This window comes from Lemur catta, chromosome 1 (assembly GCF_020740605.2).
Source record: "Lemur catta isolate mLemCat1 chromosome 1, mLemCat1.pri, whole genome shotgun sequence".
NCBI classification, from domain to species: Eukaryota; Metazoa; Chordata; class Mammalia; order Primates; family Lemuridae; genus Lemur; species Lemur catta.
Window position 1 is genome coordinate 27,219,386 of NC_059128.1, and position 18,892 is coordinate 27,238,277.

Genomic DNA, 18,892 nt, shown 5'->3' on the forward strand with positions numbered 1-18,892 from the left:
TCCAGTTATTTACTGCTGTGTAACAAACCATCCCAAACCCAAGGGCTTAAAACAGCAATTTATTGTTCTCTCTCACTATCCTCTGGGTTAACTGGGCCCGACTGAGTGGTTGTCATTTGGGGTCTCTCTCATGTAGTTGGATGGCAGCTGGAGGTGGGGTCACTTGAAGGTTTGACTGGGCTGGACATCCAGGATGGCTCATCACATGACAGTTGATGCTGGGCGTTAGCCAGAGTGTCCACACATGGCCTCTCCAGTGCCTTGAATGTCTCATAGCACGGCAGATGGGTTCCAAGAAGGAATGTCTCAAGGGCAAATGTTTCAAAGGACTAGGGTAGAAGCCACAGGGGTTCTGTGCGACCTGTTCTCAGAAGGTCCCTTCAGCCACACTCTATTGGTCAAGCAAGACACCAAGACCGGCCGAGATGGAAAGAGAGCTGTCCCCTGTTGATATAAGGAGCAGCACATGCATGCAGAGAGGGAAGGCACTGATGGGACCGACTACCACAGGAAAGGAGCTTGACTAATAATATGCTGGATGAATAGTTCTGCCAAACACACTGTGTCTGAGCAGCTCAGGGACAATCTCTGCCTCTCAGCAGCTCAGGCTGGCTGGGACTAAATAGATGCTGATGGCCAAGCAGGACAAGCCAGGTTCCTTGTAGCTCTGTTCATGTGCCTGACACCCAGCAGAGAGGAGGCCTAAACTTAAGTCATGTGGATTGAGCAAATCGCAAACCACATTCTGCTGGCCACACCAGGGTGTCATCAGACTCCAGCACCTGGTTAACGGCACTCGCAGAAACACTTCCAATATGCTCCCCTGGGACACTCTTCTGGTGGTGGTCAGATGACTGAATTCTCTCCAACTGCGATCTGGCAGCTTTTGGCTGATTTTTCCTCAATGATAAGCCCTGGTTATCACTATTTTCTTTAATTCAACTTTATTCTCAGAATTTACATTGTATGGACTTGAAGTGTAGCTTGTCCATCCTTTAAAACAGTAGCTTTTCATTTTCCTCTGAATATACACTTTCTTATTCTTGGACTTCTGCGTCTAACAGTTTGCCTGAGAAGAAGAAAGTGTTAAAGCATGATTTTTCTATTATTTATGCTACATCCTATGTCATCCTGTCCATTATTCTGTAAGTTGCTCTCAACATCCTCCACTGAGCTGTCTGGAACTTCCCTATTCCCATCTTTGTAGGATCTAGACGTTGTCTGTGACGTCCTCTGTCCCGGTCATCACAGCGAGTTTGCCTGGGCCTCTTCAGCCAGCCCAGGGGAGCGCACGCCCAGCTCGGATGGACATGAGTCCCTGAGCGAGTCCTGCTCTATCACACACTGCCTCTGCTGTCCCACACACCTTCTCCCACGTTCACCAAAACCTCCTCACATGAAGTACTTGTGAGGGTGGGAGGCTTTACTGAAATTCGAGGGTCTTGAGAAGGGGGTACATATTGCACCTCCTGGCAGCCCACAATTTAAAAATCACGTACTCGACAATCCTGCTTTTGGAAAGTCCTTGGTTGCCTCAGTGCTGGGATTTCCCCGGCCTTGCACAGCGACTAGTTTCTGTCACCTTCTGGCTTCTCTCCTGCACCTGCTCCTCAGGGCCCTTAGCTCTTCCCTCTCAGGAACAGAGATTTCATTTGTCTCGTTTTCTCAGCAGCACAACCCTCTCCCTTTGTTGTTCAAGTTTCTGCCAGTGCCCCTACCCTTAGGGCCTTCCTTTTTGCTGCAAGTGGCTTAATGTCCCCGGCCAAGCAAGGAGGAATTCTGGTGCCAGGTGGTAAGATAGCGTGTTTTACTTGCCGCGCTACATTTGTAGCCTGAGAGACTTTGTTGCTCTGAATACAGCGCATAGTAGGCTTCAATACATATGTACTGAATTAAACTACAACTGAGAAAAAAATGGCTTTTGGTTATTTTATTGGTCATTTTCAGCATTTGTTTCATAGACAGAAACCATCCCTAGGCTGAAGTGTGATGTTGGCCCTAATCCCATACTCTGTTTTTCCTAACACCACTGCCAGTGTCTGAGTGTGTAGAAATGTTCTGTTGGGAAAAGAAGCGGGGCTTCATTTTCACTTGTATCTAAATAACTTGATTTTGCTTATAGGTGCACAGAACATTGTAGCTGTCTTAGGTCAGGCGTGAAGATCAGAGTAGATGCCTGACCAGTAAGAGCAGAACTGGAGCACAAGTTGTAGAGGCAGGTAGCACCCCGTTGGGGAAAAAGTGCTCAATAGGTTGGGATAAACCAATAGGTCAGGTGACTGTCATTTTTCTAAACTATTACATGCTTCTTTGCTGACTTTCAAGAACAAAAGAGGAAGTTCATTTTATCATGGTGAATTAGGTTTACGTGCTTACCTCCCCTCTTCTCCCAAATACCAATAAAATGATCCAATAAAGAATAACTTATCCATCCATCCTCCTTCCAACCTAACCTATTTAGTACCTACTGCATGCCATACAGGCCTAGGTGCTAAAATAGTTTTGAGTCCTATTTAGAAAGTGAACAAGGGGGAGGAGGTGCTTGAACCACTGGAGGGATGGGGTGGCCACTTTAGACTGGTGGTCACAGAAAGTCTTTCTGAGGAAGGGAACCAATGGTGAGTGAGACCTGGATGAGAAGGAAAGCCAGCCATGCCAGGGTCTGGGGGAAGAGTGGCCCAGGAAGAGGGAACAGGCAAGAGCCTGAAGTTCAGTGAAGTACAAAATAAAACCACAAAACCCCAAACATGGTATGTAGAGGCAAAGGCATTTCCTATCAGCAGATGATAAACTCTGAGGAATTTCAGAAAGGTGTGAAGCAGAGGACTGAACTTGTGACGTAGCTGAGTGACAGCAGCCTGTGATTCCAGTAGAGCCATCAGAGAAGAAACTGGATGGGTGTCCCCAGCAGAAGCCTGGGAAAACCCCGAGCTCTGAGCAGCAGGACTGGAAGCAGAGGCAGTGAGTGGGTCGTGGGCACCAGATGGCACATATGGAAGACATTCAGAAACATGGAACAGGCTCCACACAGCAGAAAGGGTTTGCTGAGTTAAAGTGATGTTTCCTGGTCAGCTTCTAATACGGGCAATATGACCAAAGGATGGTGCTTCTGTTAACCCAAGGGTAGTACAGCAAATATATAGAGAAGAAACATCTCTGCACGCTCCGCAAAGCAGGGAGATTTCTAAAGACACTCTAGCTTTCTCCCTACTTCTTGTTGGTATCAGCAGATCTAACTGGGTTCTCCTAAGACCCATCAGCAGAGGGAGAGGAGTGGACTTGTTGGGGAGCACCCTGTTGGGAGGAGGACAGCAGAAACTCCACTGGGCCGGAAACACAGCGGAGAATGGCTGCAGGGATGTCATGCTAGGAAGGTGGGGCTCTATCACATGAGGTCCCCTATAGCCGCTTGTCTCACTCTGAGAGGAGGACCCAGTCCTTCAGTCTGTTCTTGGACCACATACCCAGGACCCAGAAGGGACCCTGACAGTTTAACTGTGTCCACCCATTCATACACTCAGGTGACGCCCGCAGCTGTGTGAGCTGCTCAGAGGAAAGCCGGGGGAACTCGGTGAGCAACCCAGGAATCATCTAGAGTGCCCAGTGCCACCTGGCACATGTGTATTTTTAATGAGCACCCCAGGTGGTCCTGGCACGCAGCATGGTTTGAGAACAACTCACCCACACAATTGCTGAGGGAACCCTCACCAGCTACCCACATGGTTCTAGACCAGGGCTGCACATTACAATCACCTGGGAGATTAAAAAACAGAAAAACAAAAAAACACCAATACCTCATTGCCAGAAATGCTGAATTAATTGGGCTTGGGTAGGGCCGGGGCATCAGTATTTTAAATAAATCCCCATGTGGTGCAGGATTAAAAGCCGAAACCTTCATGTATCAAAACGAGCAGTCCTCCAGCTTACTGGGCATAGGAAAAGAATGATCTGCTTTGAGCAGTGATCAGAGTAATGAAGCAACGACTAGAAACAACCATCGTCCAATAAATAACCCCCAATGACACAGACTCAGTGGCAGAAACAGAGGAGAGATATGAAAATATGAATAAAAATGAAATATGAAAAAAAGTCTATACTACCCCTTCGGGGGATTCAAGAGGATAAACACCGACAGAACAGAGCAGGCTGCTAAGAACAGAACAGCCCAAGAAGTTAGATGAAGAAGCCTTGGGAATGAAAAGCATGACCGTCCACCACTCCTCCCAGCACTCAGCAAGAAAAGAGAAACTCATTAAAGCACAAAATTACAGAACGGACACCACTGAAAACCAGACTGGTAACCCCGAAGAGCAGTCCCAGGAATCTTCTCCTGTGAATATGGAATGAAGACTAAGGGATGGAAATTATGACAGAGAAAATATAAGAGATATGGCAGCTGCATTCCAGCGACCCAGAATTCCCACAAAAGGATTTCCTGAAAAGGTGAAGGCAGAACAAAAGAGCAGCAGTAATTTAAATAAATAAATAACTGAGAGAAAAAATCCTGAGTTAAAGAAAGAGTTAAGTTCTTGGATTAGATCAAAAGGAACTACCTAGGGCATATCAGAAATATTAAAAAGAAGATACACACTAATACTATTTTTTTAATGTTCATAGAAATATAAGTTAAAAAATGTTGGTTTAAAATATATCAGGTTAACACACCTCAGGGAAGAATCAGATTTTTTTTTTTTTTTGGAGATGGAGTCTCTTTCTGTCACCTGGGCTAGAGTGCTCCATGCCCTGTGGCACAGCAAGCTCAAAGTCCTGGGCTCCCGGGATTCTCCTGCCTCAGCCTCCTGAGTAGCTGGGATTACAGGCTTGCACCACCACGCCCCGCTAGTTTGTCTATTTTTAGTAGAGCCGGGGTCTCGCTCTTGCTCAGGCTGGTCTCAAATTCCTGGCCTCAAGCAATTCTCCCACCTCAGCCTCCCAGAGTGCTAGGATTACAGGCGTGAGCCACTGCCCCTGGCCAAGAATGGGATTTAGCGGAGGTAAAGGAAACTTTTACTTTTTAAGATTATTTGTATGAATGAATGACATTTTCAATTAAAACATTTAAAAGTAAATAGGACTAGAATAGAAACTAGAATTTAAAAAAAGCTAATATAAAACTTGACTAAAAGAGCAAGCCAGGGAAGAGAAAAAGAAACAAGAAAGAATGAGATTGAGAAAATATATCAGGCAAAAGATAAAATATATGATTTAAGTAAATATGACTGTTTTAATTCCAATATCCAAAGCAAAACATACCACTAGAAAAATGGGCGAAGGACACAGGAACAGGCAAGTCACAAAAGAAAAATGTATATCTAATGATCATGTGAAAAGATTCTTAAGTACATTAAAAAAGAAATAAAAAGTAAAATGAGAATGTTTTTAAAGCTATCAGATTTGCAAAGATAAAAAGATTGATAATGCTTGGGTTCGTAACCATGTGGGGCAATGGGCACATTTAAGCTAAAGGCATGAAAACAATTTGTTACAGTTTTGCTCAGGAGGGGTCTGGGAACATGAACTAAAATTAAAATATGCATGCCATTCCTAATTCTACTCCTGGAAAAATTATACTGAAGAAAACATGGGACTCGTATGAAAGGATGTTCCTTGAGTCATTATTTATGATAGCAAAAAAAAAAAAAAAGGACACAACCTCAATATTTATGACCCAGGGATTGGTAAGATAAATTTTACCTCATTCATGCCAGGGGACATTATGTAGCTATTTAAAAAGTATAAGGCAGATCTAACACCTGTTTATATGGAGAGATTGTCATGACATACTGTTAACTAAAAAATTATTGAACAATGTATGTATAATGAACCCAATTATATAAAATAATAGGATATTATATATGCATAAAAATCCAAAGGGACAGACACTAAAACTTTCTGAGTTCACGGTACTCTTAGTATCTCAGTAAGTTTTCCACAGTGCCCCTGGCCCAAAAGAAATACCTAACAGTTTCGTTAATTAAGGTCATGACCAATCAAGTCAATATGTATTCATGTCCTAACAACTCAGTAGCTGTTTAAAATACATATAAATTGAAAGAAAAAAATATTTTAATTTCCTTCTTAAATAACCATAACGTGCACCTATTGGGCACAGCACATTTTCATACACTTTGGAATCAGATTGTACCCCATCACCCTCGTTTCCTACTCCATGTTGATTTTTGCACAGTATTTGCTTTTTATCCCCCAAACTGCTCTGAAAACCTAGGTTTGCAAAGATGAGACATCATCAAAAGGGATATAATGTTCTCTTGATGTTGAAACTGAACTACCTTAAGCTGGTAGTTTATGCAGTATCTGCCCTGTGTTCAACACCACTGTGTTTCGTTCAAATATTTAGAATCTCCTGTGTAACCGCGTGAGTCCTGCAGTGCCCCAGGGTGCCCTGGTGCAGTTAGGGAGCCACAGCATCAGACCATAAACAAAGGATCTTCCTGGAAGATGAGGTCGGGTTGGAGGAGAGAATTATTTTCTTTGTGCATGTCTCGATAGTTTGAACTTTCATAATGAGCATGTATGACTTTTACTACTTTTTAGAAGGTTTTTCCATTTCTGGGAAAGATGCCAGACAAAGAGCAAACGTGCAAGACAACGTGAGAGTGATAGAGAAATGGAACGTGAACTAACAGGCCGTCCTGCCCAGGGCAGCGAGTGCGAGGGCACAGCACGCCAGATTCATCCGGCTTTCCCTCTGTCCTTCTGAAAGTGATCCCTGTCTCTCTGGGCTTCAGTTCCTCAGCTATGGCGTAAACACCCCGGCTTCCCTCACACCACCCGGAATTCCTGCTGCCAGACACTCCCCAAGAGCAGAGTGGCGAAAACCCTGCCTCTGGAGCCCTCTGCCTGGGTTCCAGTCCTAGCTCGGCCACGAACTATTGGTGTGACCTTGGGCAAATCCATAACCTCCTCTGTGCCTCAGTTTCCTCATCTGCTCAATGGTGAGAATCAAAATGTTTACCCGTTGAGGGGATTCAGTGGGTGACACTTACCGTGGGGTGTGGCCAGTGCACAGTAAGTGCCATTATTGTTGCTGTCAAATATGAGAAAAAAAAATGGACCCACAGATTCTTTCCTTCCAGCAATCAGAACTAGGGAATGGTAAGGGACTGTCCCAAAGGGTCAGAGAGAGGTCAGAGGGAAGCCACAAAGGATCCACGCACAAACCAAAGCTATAAGGAGGTAGAAACTGTGAGAAAGTAGAACTCAGTTGGGAGGTTACTTGAGGGATTTCTGTTTTAGCAATAAAAAGAGTCAAATTAAGATAGGAAATAAGGTAATCATAGGATCTTATGGATATTATCTCTACATCCCTCCTCCTCCCAAACCTAAAAACATTTATTTATTTTTTTTTACCTCATTTCTATGTCCCACAAAGTGACATCGTCGCTGATCCAAGGATTGGATGGCTCAGCTGGTGTTATCAAAGGATCGTATTCCACATATTGTTCCGTGTACGCGATTAAGCTGCAAGAGGGAAGGAGAGCAAAGAATGCCACTGATTTCCTACAAAACACTTTTATTCTGTTTTATACCAATATGATAACAGTCTTCATAGAGCTCTAAATTAAAGGGAAAAATTATTTCCACGCTCACTTCTGACATATCAAATCATACTGTTTTCATCTGTCCTTCTCATTATGAACATATCACTTTTGCAGTCATAGTATGCAACATCACATGCATTGTATGTCTTTTTTCCCCACTTGACTCTTCACCTGAACCTTGGTGCTCACTCCCTGGAGCACACAGGAGATGCTAGGGTTCCTCCAGCCTTCCAGCCCAGCACTCCCAACTGAAGGACTTTCTTATTATAAAGACTTTAAATCTGATAGACCACAAGGAGTTAACATAAGCATTTTTCCAAAAAACCAACTTAATTTTTCCAGTTATAATTACAAATGAATAGATATTTTAATCTAATAGAGTAACATAATTTATTTTAAACTAATTTTTTAATTTTTATCAAATGCATGTGGGTAGTTAAAACAATAAAATAGTATGAAAAGATTATATATATTAAAAAAGCAAAAGCAATGATTTTTTTTTCTCTTATCCCTTTGCCGAAAGGCACCAACTTCCTACCTTCTGTTTCTTCTAATATTTACCTGTATATTTCTAAATTATGTGCTTTTATAGCTGTCCTTGATTTATCAATCTTAGACAAAGATTTAACTTTCTATCCATCAGTTCCCAATTCACCTCTCCTTTTCCTTTAACAATCCTCCAAATAGACTTGTAAAACAATTTTTGTTAAATCAGTGGTCAGTGCCCACATTATTAAATTAGATAGAAACTGCTTGCTATGCAATTAAGAAGCGTACCACTTTTCTTCAAGTGTTCTAACAAACCTGTAAAACATCAAGCTATAATTTTAAAAATCTACATCTTAAACACATCAAATCAACGATCAGTTCTGTCCCCCTGTCTCCTGGAGGTCCTCTGCCCTAAAGTCATTAGTCTTCTTGCTCCAATTGGGACTGTCTTCTCTATAAGCCTGACGTAAAATCATCATCCTGGGACTCTCTTTACTTCCGTGTCAGAGCCCTTGTTTCCCGGATGCTATTAATATGTCTGTCTCTCGGTTTTACTCTCTGGGCGTGTTGAAGCCCATCCCTTAGCAGTTTCCTAACAAAGGGTGCACAAGAGTCCTTGCAGGTCTAAGAATGCTTTTGTTTTCTCTCCATACTTGACTGATACTGGTGGACATAGAACACTAGGTTAAAAATTCTTTTCCTTCAGAATTTTGAGGCATTGCTCCACTTTTTGGGGGGCATCCCAGGTTACTATTGAGAAGTCTGGATCCACTTTGATTCTGTTCTTTTGTTCAACTTCTTTTCTGTCTGTCAGCTTAGAATCTTCTCTTTATTGCTAGAGTGCTCTGAAATTTCATGGCTCTTGTTTTTATTCACTGTGCTGGGCACAATGTGCAATGCATAAAAATATTTCTGAGAATTTTATACTATTTCTTTGCTAATTTCATACCCTCCATTTTCTTTGTTTTCTTGTTCTGTAATTGTTTTTAAAATATTGGACATCCTGAATTGTTAATCTATTAATAATATTTCCTCCCATCTTTTAACTCCATATCTTTTTGTATTTTGATCTTTTTTTTTTTTTTTTTTTTTTTTGAGCTGTTACTTACGTTTCCAGCGTTCACACTCTTGGTTATCATGGTATCTAGTTCTTGTCTTATAGATGAAGTATCTTCTCGTGTCTCAGAATATATTAATTCTATATTTTTATTGTAAGTTTCTTCTGTTTGTTGAATTGGTTTTGGTTCCTCCAAGTTCCTTTTTTCTGTTTATTTTGATCGTACTGTTTCACGCCTGGGCTTTCCTCGAGTGTCTGGAAAATCTCTGGACATCGTTTGTGCTTTAAGAGAGAGGCCCTAACACCTGCTTGGAGGCTGAGTGTGCGTGTGGACAGGGCTTGTCACCAATGGGCTTTAGCATTGGGTTATGGGGCAGTTTGCCAGTCTTGTCACTAGGCTTCAAATGAGGAATCCGGCATCTTTCCTCTGGGGACATCTATTTTTCCCTAGAGCAGAGGTTGGCAAGCTTTTTCTGCAAGGCCCAAATAGTAAATATTTTAGGCTTTGTGGGCCAGATGGTGTTTGTTGCAACTATTCTACTCTACTGTTGCAGCATGAAAACAGCCATAGACAACTTTCAAACAAATACATGTGATTGTGTTCCAATAAAACTTTATTTGCAAAAACACAATGAAGCAGATCTGGCCCACAGGTTGTAATCTAACAGTCTCTAGCCTGCAGGTATATATGTCTGGCTCCTGGAGGGCCGAGAGTAGGGGAGGGGAGGGGCCAAGGGTCTGTTGGGGCTCAGAACATGATACCCCAAAGTATGGCACCTTGGCCTGCTGAGTACTTTGCACTAAAGGAGACTGAAAAGGCCTCAGAAGCAAAGTCTTTCTGATCTTCTCCCACCCTCCTATCTCCTGCCCTCTTCTTCCCCCGCAAGCGAGTCATAGAAACAAGAATTCTTCTTCCTCAAGGGAGGTCAGAGAAACTAGAACCCTTCTCTCCCAAAGCTGGCCATAAGACTTAGAAAAGTCACTTTCTCCCTTCTCCCTTGAAGACCCTCATTCCAGAGGGGTCCTGCCCCTGCCCCACACCTGGGAGGAAGGAATGCTACTCAGAGAGGCCAAGAAGAATCTGAACAGACAGGCCTTGCTGGGTTTCCCCTCTCAGTCTGTTACTATTCGACCACTCCCTTTCGTCCAATCACATTTCTATGTGGCTGTCCGTTCTGCGTGGAAACTAAGCATAAAAATAGCTTTCCCTGGGTCTTTGGGTCTTCATTTCTGAAGTCTCCTGTGTCACATAAAACTTTGATGAACTAAATTTGTTATGCTTTTCTCTTGTTAATCTGTCTTTTGTTATTGGAGTGCTGGCTGAGCCTTACGATGGGGAGGAAAGGGATCACACCTTTCTGCCCCTCCAGGTCCCACAGTTTAGTACGTGGAACTTCCATTAATGCTCTTGTTTTCAGCTGACCCCTTAGGATGTCTGACGTGCTGAGTTCTGAGTTCATGTGGCTCAATTTCTCTGGACAATAAACTGCCCGTGCCCTGTGGCGGTGGTGAGCGGGAGAGATCGTCTCCCAGTGGGGCAGGAGAGCTAGGGGTCCGAAGTCTCCGGAGACAGACTTGACCGTCCCTCAGCTGTTAGCCCACGCCTCATTCTCCTCTGCCATGGTCCCTGTGCCTTCAAGAGCCCAGGCCAGATGTGCCTGGGCAAACTGGCTCATTCTGTCACAATACTTCCACTCCCAACATGTCACTTGTCCCACCCATTCACTTTTTTTTAAATTAAATTTTTTTGTTGTTGTTGTTGAGACAGAGTCTCGCTCTTTTGTCCTGGCTAGAGTGCCGTGGCGTCAGCCTAGCTCACAGCAACCTCAAACTTCTGGGCTTCAGCAATCCTCCTGCCTCAGCCTCCCAAGTAGCTGGGACTACAGGCATGCACCACCATGCCCGGCTAATTTTTTCTATATATATTTTTAGTTGTCCAGCTAATTTCTTTCTATTTTTAGTAGAGATGGGGTCTCGCTCTTGCTCAGGCTGGTGTCGAACTCCTGAGCTCAAACGATCCTCCCGGCTCGGCCTCCCAGAGTGCTAGGATTACAGGTGTGAGCCATCGCGCCTGGCCTTAAATTAAATTTTAAAACATTTCAGGCATACAGAAAGGTATAAACACTATAAGCAATCACCATCGTACTCATTGCCCAGTTAAAAAATTAAAACATTACAAACAGAGAAACAGGAGCCTGTGGTTATGTTCCCCAATTCTGTAGACTTTCTATCTTGGAAAAATGTGTTGAAACCATTAATCTGTTAATTTGTTTACCTTGTGAGTGTATACCATTTTTATTCCTTTAGTGACATATATATATTGCTTTGGGGGAAAGAGATAAGATAAACATGTCTACAATATTGTCTTGAGTGAATTTATTATAATTTACTTAATCATTTACTGTATATTAGACACAGACTTTAAATTTTCTTTCAGTATGCACCCTGCTATGGTAGAACACCATTGTTCATAGAGGTTTTTTCATCTGCTGGGCTATTTATTTAGAATTCACATCCATCAGTTGAATTATTTGGCCAAAAGGTATAAATATTTTTATGGTATTGATCCACAACAGAACTTTTCCCCAAGCAGTGCCAGCTCGTGCATCAGCAATTTCTTTCACAACAGAAAGTCAGAGCCATAATCCCTACTCCTGAATTGCAAAGGGCAAGCATGTCCTCTTAGCTTAATGCTGAAAGTGTAGAGAAATTAGTCAGCATCTCCCTCTCATTGCCACTCAGAGTGTGATCCTGTAAGCCAGTAGCACAAGTATCACCCGGGAGCTTGTTAGAAATGCAGACTTCAAGGCTCCACCCCAGAACTCCCGAGTTGAAATCTGTATTTTAACAAAATTTCCAGGTGATTCACATGCACATTAAAGTTTGAGAAGAACCACATCTTATTCCTCAATTTTCTGAAGGGTTCAGGACACAAGATGTTTGAGTCATCAAATCAAAATGAAGGAGCCTCCGCTAATTTTGGTTTTAAAGATGGACGCGGATTTTCTGACACCTTCGAGCCTCCTCACCATCGTAGGTGTAGACCATCACCCAGGGTAGAAGAAGCAGTGGTCCGGGTTGAAAAGCCTTGGTTTTAGTTCTTGGTGGAGTCATTTAACTGATCTTTGTCAAGTTTACTGTATGTTTTATAATGGCCTTGTTGAGCACTCATGACCATTGGGATAGAAAATGGGAAAGCATCTCAAAAGCATCTTGAAAATCTTCTACAAATATAAAATATATGACTGAAACCACCATGCATAGGAGAGACACATCATCTGTCCTGTAAATCTCCTGCAAGGTATGTACTCATCTTGCCCAGGCACAGCTTCAGCGATAAGAGCTTTACAGCATCGCGGGCAGAATGAACAGTCCAGGGGGCTCTAAGAAGTCACTCTGGCAGGAAGGATCAAGCTACAAGTCGGTTGCTGCAACAGGGAGCCTCTCCTTTGCCACTTGGGCTGATCTGACTCTTCCTGACAGAAATGGCATTGCCTATGGAGGAATGTATTAGTTTCCTGGGGCTGCTGTAACAAATCACTGCAAACTTGGTGTCTGAAAACAGCAGGAGTTTATACTCAGTTTTGAAGGCCAGAAGTCTGAAATCAAGGTGTGGGCAGGGCTGCACCCCCTCCCAAGGCTCTAGAGGAGAATCCTTCCTTGCTTCTTCTGGCTTCCGGTGGCTCCAGGCATGCCTGGGCTTGCAGCAGCGTGGCTCCAACCTCTGCCTTTGTCGTCACATGGCCTTCTCCTCTGTGTCTGTGTCATCTTCTCTTTTTTCTCTTATAAGGACACTGGTCATTGGATTAGGTCCATCTAGATAATCCATGATGATCTTATCTTGAGATCCTTAACTTAATTACATCTGCAAAGACTTTCCCAAATGAGGCCACATTCACAGGTTCCACAGGTTAGGACTTAGACATATCTTTTTGGGGGACCCTGGAGACAAAAGTGACTCCATCTTGGACGCTAATCTGCCTGGTTGACTTCTGAATAACCCCAGTCCTGTGAATGCCTCCTGGTTCCTTTATTTACTATGCTTAGTGTAATAACATGTATTTATTACTATAAATCCTGCCTTTAGATCAAAGCAACCCTGATGTTATCACACAAATTATAGGCTGTGACGCACACAGCATTCTAGCCTGTTCTGGAGGACGGCCTTTAACTGTCTCTGCAGTGCACGTATGCACTCTCACCATGGTGTATCACCCTGGGGTGGGGAGTAAGGGTGCGGAGATCTACCTGTCTTGCTGCCATCCAAGACCACGTTCCCATCCGTAAGCTCGTAAATCACCCTTTACTGACAAACTGGATTTGTCTGTCTTGTTCTTTGGTTTCTCAGCTTCTGCTGCCTTTGGGGACCGCTTTGTGTTTTATTCAACCCACTACAAGCAACACGAAAGAACTTGGCCACCTATCTCCTTTGCTCAGATCGTCACAGAGGCTAGCCAGCAGCAGGTAACCTAAGTCCTGTTCAAGGGTGACGGGCATACTGAGGCGCTCCAGGGTGTCTGAGTCATGAGGAGGCATCAAGCCTGTCCTGATTATGAGACATTTGGGCCTCTGTGGCTCTCAGAATCCGAGACGATCCGTACAGTCTAGGGGGCTCCCCTCAGTCCTCCCAGGATGCCTGCCCCAGCCATTCCAAGCATCTCAGCCTCAGCTGGCTTTGTAGCTCAAATAAAAGACATCAACTTGGCACCCCAAGGCAAAAGGTGGGGAGTTTTTTAAACTAGTTAATTACAAGGGATGGGGGGACTTTTTTTTTAAAAACCAGAAATAGATTTACCTGAAGTAGAACATAAGGGTTAAAAGCTGAAATTTCTTCCTCTCCTTCCTCCCCTCCCCCTTAGACTTCAATGAGACAGGCTGGGGTTTAATTAGATCCCTCCCCGGCTATGGTTTCTGGGACCCTCCACGTGGCCACACCTCCAACCTGAGAAGGAGGTCCAACCAGCTGGTTGGGTCCCGTGGACAGGTCCCCAGATGGAGACCTGAGTGAGCGCTGGGGAGAGGAGAGAGCAGGGGAGGCTCAAGGAAGGCTGGGGTGAGAATCAGCGAGCACTCGGGTACTTGAGGGGCCTGTGGGTCCAGCTGCTGTTGCTGCACGGACAGCAATGACAGCAGCCATCTGCTGACCAGCCCAAGGCAGCAGCATCTGAAAAGGCCAGAAAGCAACTAACGACATGGGACATGATGTGTGATGACTCAAGCTACAATGAAACACAGGCTCACGGCCAGGTCTGCTTTAGAGAAATTTGGGAATACCTTCAGTGAAGTGGGTGGAGGAGAGGTGGTGAGATTTAATGGGGATGTTTGTTCAGGAGAATGTGATTGAGCCTGAGGCAGGATTTTGTAACTACCAAGTTAAGAGCACAAGATAGGGCTTTGCAACAGGCATGATGCATGCATGGCGCTGTTCCTGTAGCTAGCGCCACACCACGCCTGCGCAGATAAAGGTCCGGGAAGCATCAGGACATACGGTGGAGGAACACGTGGAGTGGGGCACAAACTTCTCTGCAGAAAGTCCTGACAATCCGAACCAAGGCCACAGAGCTAAAGGCATGACTGACTCATCAGTCGGTCAGCGTCAGTGATGAGTGGTACTGGTCAGAAAGGAAATTCATTGTACTAGAAGAGGGAACTCTATTTGGTTAAGTTACACAAAGTTTAGAGGCTTGTAAAGGAAACAGTGAAATTATATGGGCGTGTGTATTTTGAATGTTGCATTTTATTGATGTAGGAAGTACTGAATCGCCAGCATTAGACATGCATGTCTTGGGGCTATAAGAGGAACTCCTGGTTAGCAAGGTACATGGAGATGCCCGTATGTTAAAGAGAAAGAGGATGAACAATTTGGTCTTCTCGAGATTCTAAGAGAAGGGGAGAGATTAGGGTTCTATATTCATTTCTAATGGCTGGTGTAACAAATTATCACAGATTTAGTAGCTGGACACAATGCAAATGTATTGTCTTATAGTTGTAAGGGCTAGAAGTCTGAAATGAGTCTCACTGGGCTAAAATCCAAGTGTGAGCAGGACAGCATTCCTTCTGGAGGCCCTTGGGGAGGATGTTTCCTTAGGGGTGGGGAACCTACGGCCCTGGGGCCATGGAGCTGTGAGTGTGGCTTTTTGACAGAATCCAAATGCTACAGAACAAATCCTTTTATTAAAAGGAGTTTGACAGAGACAGATGAAGGTTTTCCTGCCTCCTTTGGTGCCTAAAAAAGAACAGTCTTGGCTGGGTGTGGTGGCTCAAGCCTGTAATGTTAGCACTCTGGGAGGCTGAGGTGGGAGGATTGCTTGAGGTCAGGAGTTTGAGACCAGCCTGAGCAAGAGTGAGACCCGTCTCTACCAAAGAAAAAAAAAAAAACACCAGAAAAAATTAACTGGGCATGGTGGCACATGCCTGCAGTCCCAGCTACTTGGGAGGCTGAGGCAGGAGGATTGCTTGAGCCCAGGAGTTTGAGGTTGCTGTGAGCTAGGTTGACACCATGGCACTCTAGCCTGGGCAACAGAGAGAGACTCTGTCTCAAAAAAAAAAAAAAAAAAAAAAAAAAAAGGAAAAGAAAAGTAAAGCACTAGCATTTTCTAATGCTAGATTCAAATTAAAAAATTTTTAAGTAAAAAAATAAAATGGACAATCTTGAAATCAGAAGGCCACAGGTTCATGGCCCCACTTCCATCTCCAAAGGCAGCAATGACTGCCCAGGCCTTCTCATGCTAATTACTCTCACACCAACTCTTCTGTCTCCCTCATCCACATTTCAGGACCCTTGCGATGACCCTGGGCCCATCTGGGTAATCCAGAACAATCTCCCTAGTTTGAGGTCAACTGATTAGCAACCTTAACTCCACCTGCAACCTTAATTCTCCTTGCCATGTAACAACCTATTTATTAATATAAGTTCTGGGAATTAGCATGTGGACATCTCTGAGGAACCATTAATCTGCCAGTTATAGTTTGAGACGAATTTATGCCGAAAGTAGAAAATGAAGTCACCTGGAGGAATTCTGGAACTAGATAAAAGGTATACAGAGGCTTGCATGGACTTTTTGGGAATGGCACCAACATGTTTTATTTCACTGCCATTGTCACAACCCATGCGAATAAACCCAGTGTTCAGGTATCTGTGCTTCCTGGTTTTCCTTTTTGCCATCACATTTCATGAAAAAGAGAGGAGAGAGCAAAGTGCATCTTCTTGGAGGTCTCCCTGGGTGACTTGGGCTTTTAGCCCTCTGCTGCCTCAGCTGCTCTCTTAGCTTTAGGGGGCTTGATCCTTCCCAGGGAGGGTGGCCGAGAGGGTTAACTTCATAATGGGGGTAGTGGAGGCCTGAGAGCAGGTGAGCGACCACCCGCATCGGGCAGAGAGGGAAGGTGGTCTCCTCTTCCCTCCACTCTCAGCACCATCAGATGTGCAGCAACCCCGCAAGGGGTGAAAGCAAGGACCACTTGCCTTTTTCTCACCCTCCTGTTTCTCTCGTGGGGGCTGGGGGTGGCTTATGCTTGGGGGCTAGAGTTTCCAAGGTGGGACACAGGAAAGAAATCAAGGTTGGCCACAGAGGATAAGATCGAACTTTAATGCAGAGAAATTAAAAGGCTTTTGGGTTTGCGTCTAGGCTGTCCAGCGCCATTTCCTGGGTGTGGCAGGAGGTTTGAATGGAGGCAGAAGTGCCGCCGGGGCATACAGTGAATGTACTTGGTTGTGCTGATGCTATGCTGGGTCTCTTGGGAACCTGAGCAGAGCAGATGGCGATGCTGGGTGGCGAGAGGTCCTCCAAGTGGGCCGGCAGGTACCTTTGGGTTTCTGCTCGGTGCTGCCTGTCTCCTGAGAATTGCATGGACATGTGCACCGGGCTGCTTTAGGGGCTGCCATGCACTCATAAGCCCTGGCCAGGGCTGATTTGTGCAGGACAGACCCTGACCCAAGCGGGTTCAGCCTCTTTCCCCAGCTTCAGCAGCAGCAGGGGTACAGTCACGTCACGTTTCCTAACAACTGCCTGTCACGAAAGGATGAGGCCAGCGAGGCTGGTGTGGAGAGTGGGCAGGACGCAGAGGCCCCCGAGGGCCCAGCTCCAGCCCTCCCTGAGCCCAGTGTCATGGCTGACCTCCCCCAGTTCACTCTACCCCTCCTCGCACTCTGGGAGCCAAGGGATGCTCTGTTTTGCTGAACTAGGTTCAAGCTGGGGTTTTATTGCTGAGAACCAAACTAATGCAGTGAAAAGGGGATGAATGTGGAGCTCATTGAGGCAGCATTTATAGAATTAGCCAGAGAGGTTCCCTCTCTCTCAGAACATGTGCTTCTCCGGGGGTGCCCAGAGAGCAAGGCGAACAGGGTCTGTTTGGAACACACAACACAGTGCAAAGGCCGGGCAGGCGGTGAGGGCAGCAGGTCTGGTCGATACGCAGCACTATTTGAGTCCAAAGTCAATTCCAGTGACCTCGGAAAGGCTTGGGGGACAGGAAGAGCAAGAAGGGAGGACAAAACAGAGACATGCAAAGGGCTCTGTGGGACGCCCAGCACGTAAGCACACACAGCGACAGTGGTCCGCAGGCAGCGGGGTGTGTGTGGCAGAAAAGCAGAATTGGGAGGAGACGGGAAAGAGAAAATGAATCTAGGAAACCCAGAAGTCATCTGTTAGGAACAACATTTCTCATTGAACAATGTTAACATTCTTGTCCCCTTATTCCTGACTGCTTCTGATTAGTATATGGTTTTGTTACTTTCAAATGACAAATCCTTGCATCATTAGAAGACTGTGACCTCTAAACCTTTAGCAAATGTGCCACCCACCATCGTTGGGGGCTTTGAACTGGGTCTAGGGTGGGTTGTGGAGCTGGTGGATTTGTCCACATGTCCCTTCTCCCCTGAGTAAGTGGCAAAAGTCTACCAGATGACTGCCAGCGGTGCGTTCTGTGGCCAGTCACTTGGTAGACGTTATCCAGCACCTACTGATGTCATTAACTAGCAAGCAGCTCTCTGGATCCCAGGAAGATGTTCGTGTGGGCTAACAGCAAAGTCACAGTTTCTACCTACACTAACCAGTCCCGGTGGGAGGGCAGTTATTAATACAAAACCTTGCCCATTTAGACTGATAATTAGCATCCACCTTTGATAAACTTGGAGAGGCAGGAAATAATGTAAGACAAGTTTAGTAAGTATTTTTAGTTCAACCACTTGAAAAAAATAAGAATAAAACTTTTCAATTTTATCCTCTCTAGCTTAACAACAAACAAAGACTCTTAATATTGTCACAAATTGTACAGATGTGACAAAAAATGTGTATTGTTACAAATTGTACAGATGTGACAGGCTGGAGAAAGTTGGAGAAAGACGAGAGGCTGTTTATCCTGGGTTGAGCACAAGTTTGGTTTACAGAGCCATGTGGGAGAAGAGGAATCACTGACCTCGTTAAGTTCCAGAAGAAAGGGCCGTGGAAGTATGGCCTGCAGCTATAGGAAACCACTATTCAAGGAAAAGAAGGCATGGAATCCAAAGTATTATGGGATAGCGACCATCATTCCTACATTAGAAATACAACCGAAGTGCACTAAAGCACTCATTAAGAAATAAGGGCCTGTACCTGAGAAGAGAATGTGGAAACCGAATGTGAAAGGAGATGGATAGGGGAGTATGTTTGCACCCTGCCTTTGGTATGTGCCTTTGGTTTGCGCCCTTGGTATGCATGGTTTCTTAACTGTGATGCAGGAAGAGCACCTGATTAGAAAGCAAAACGAGAGCAGCACTGTGGAGAGGAAAGATGGAAGTTTGGTTCCC

General features: G+C 44.7%; 1 protein-coding gene across 6 annotated transcripts in view; it reads right to left on the reverse strand.

The window, feature by feature from the left end:
• The window catches only part of RGS6 (regulator of G protein signaling 6), a 537,898-nt gene that overhangs the window by 60,103 nt on the left and 458,903 nt on the right, over positions 1 to 18,892 (reverse strand). For all 6 annotated transcript variants that reach the window (XM_045564571.1, XM_045564581.1, XM_045564589.1 and 3 more), the window contains exon 13: positions 7,372 to 7,482. In XM_045564571.1, coding sequence (XP_045420527.1) covers positions 7,372 to 7,482 — 111 coding nt within the window. The remainder of the gene's footprint in view (positions 1 to 7,371; positions 7,483 to 18,892) is intronic.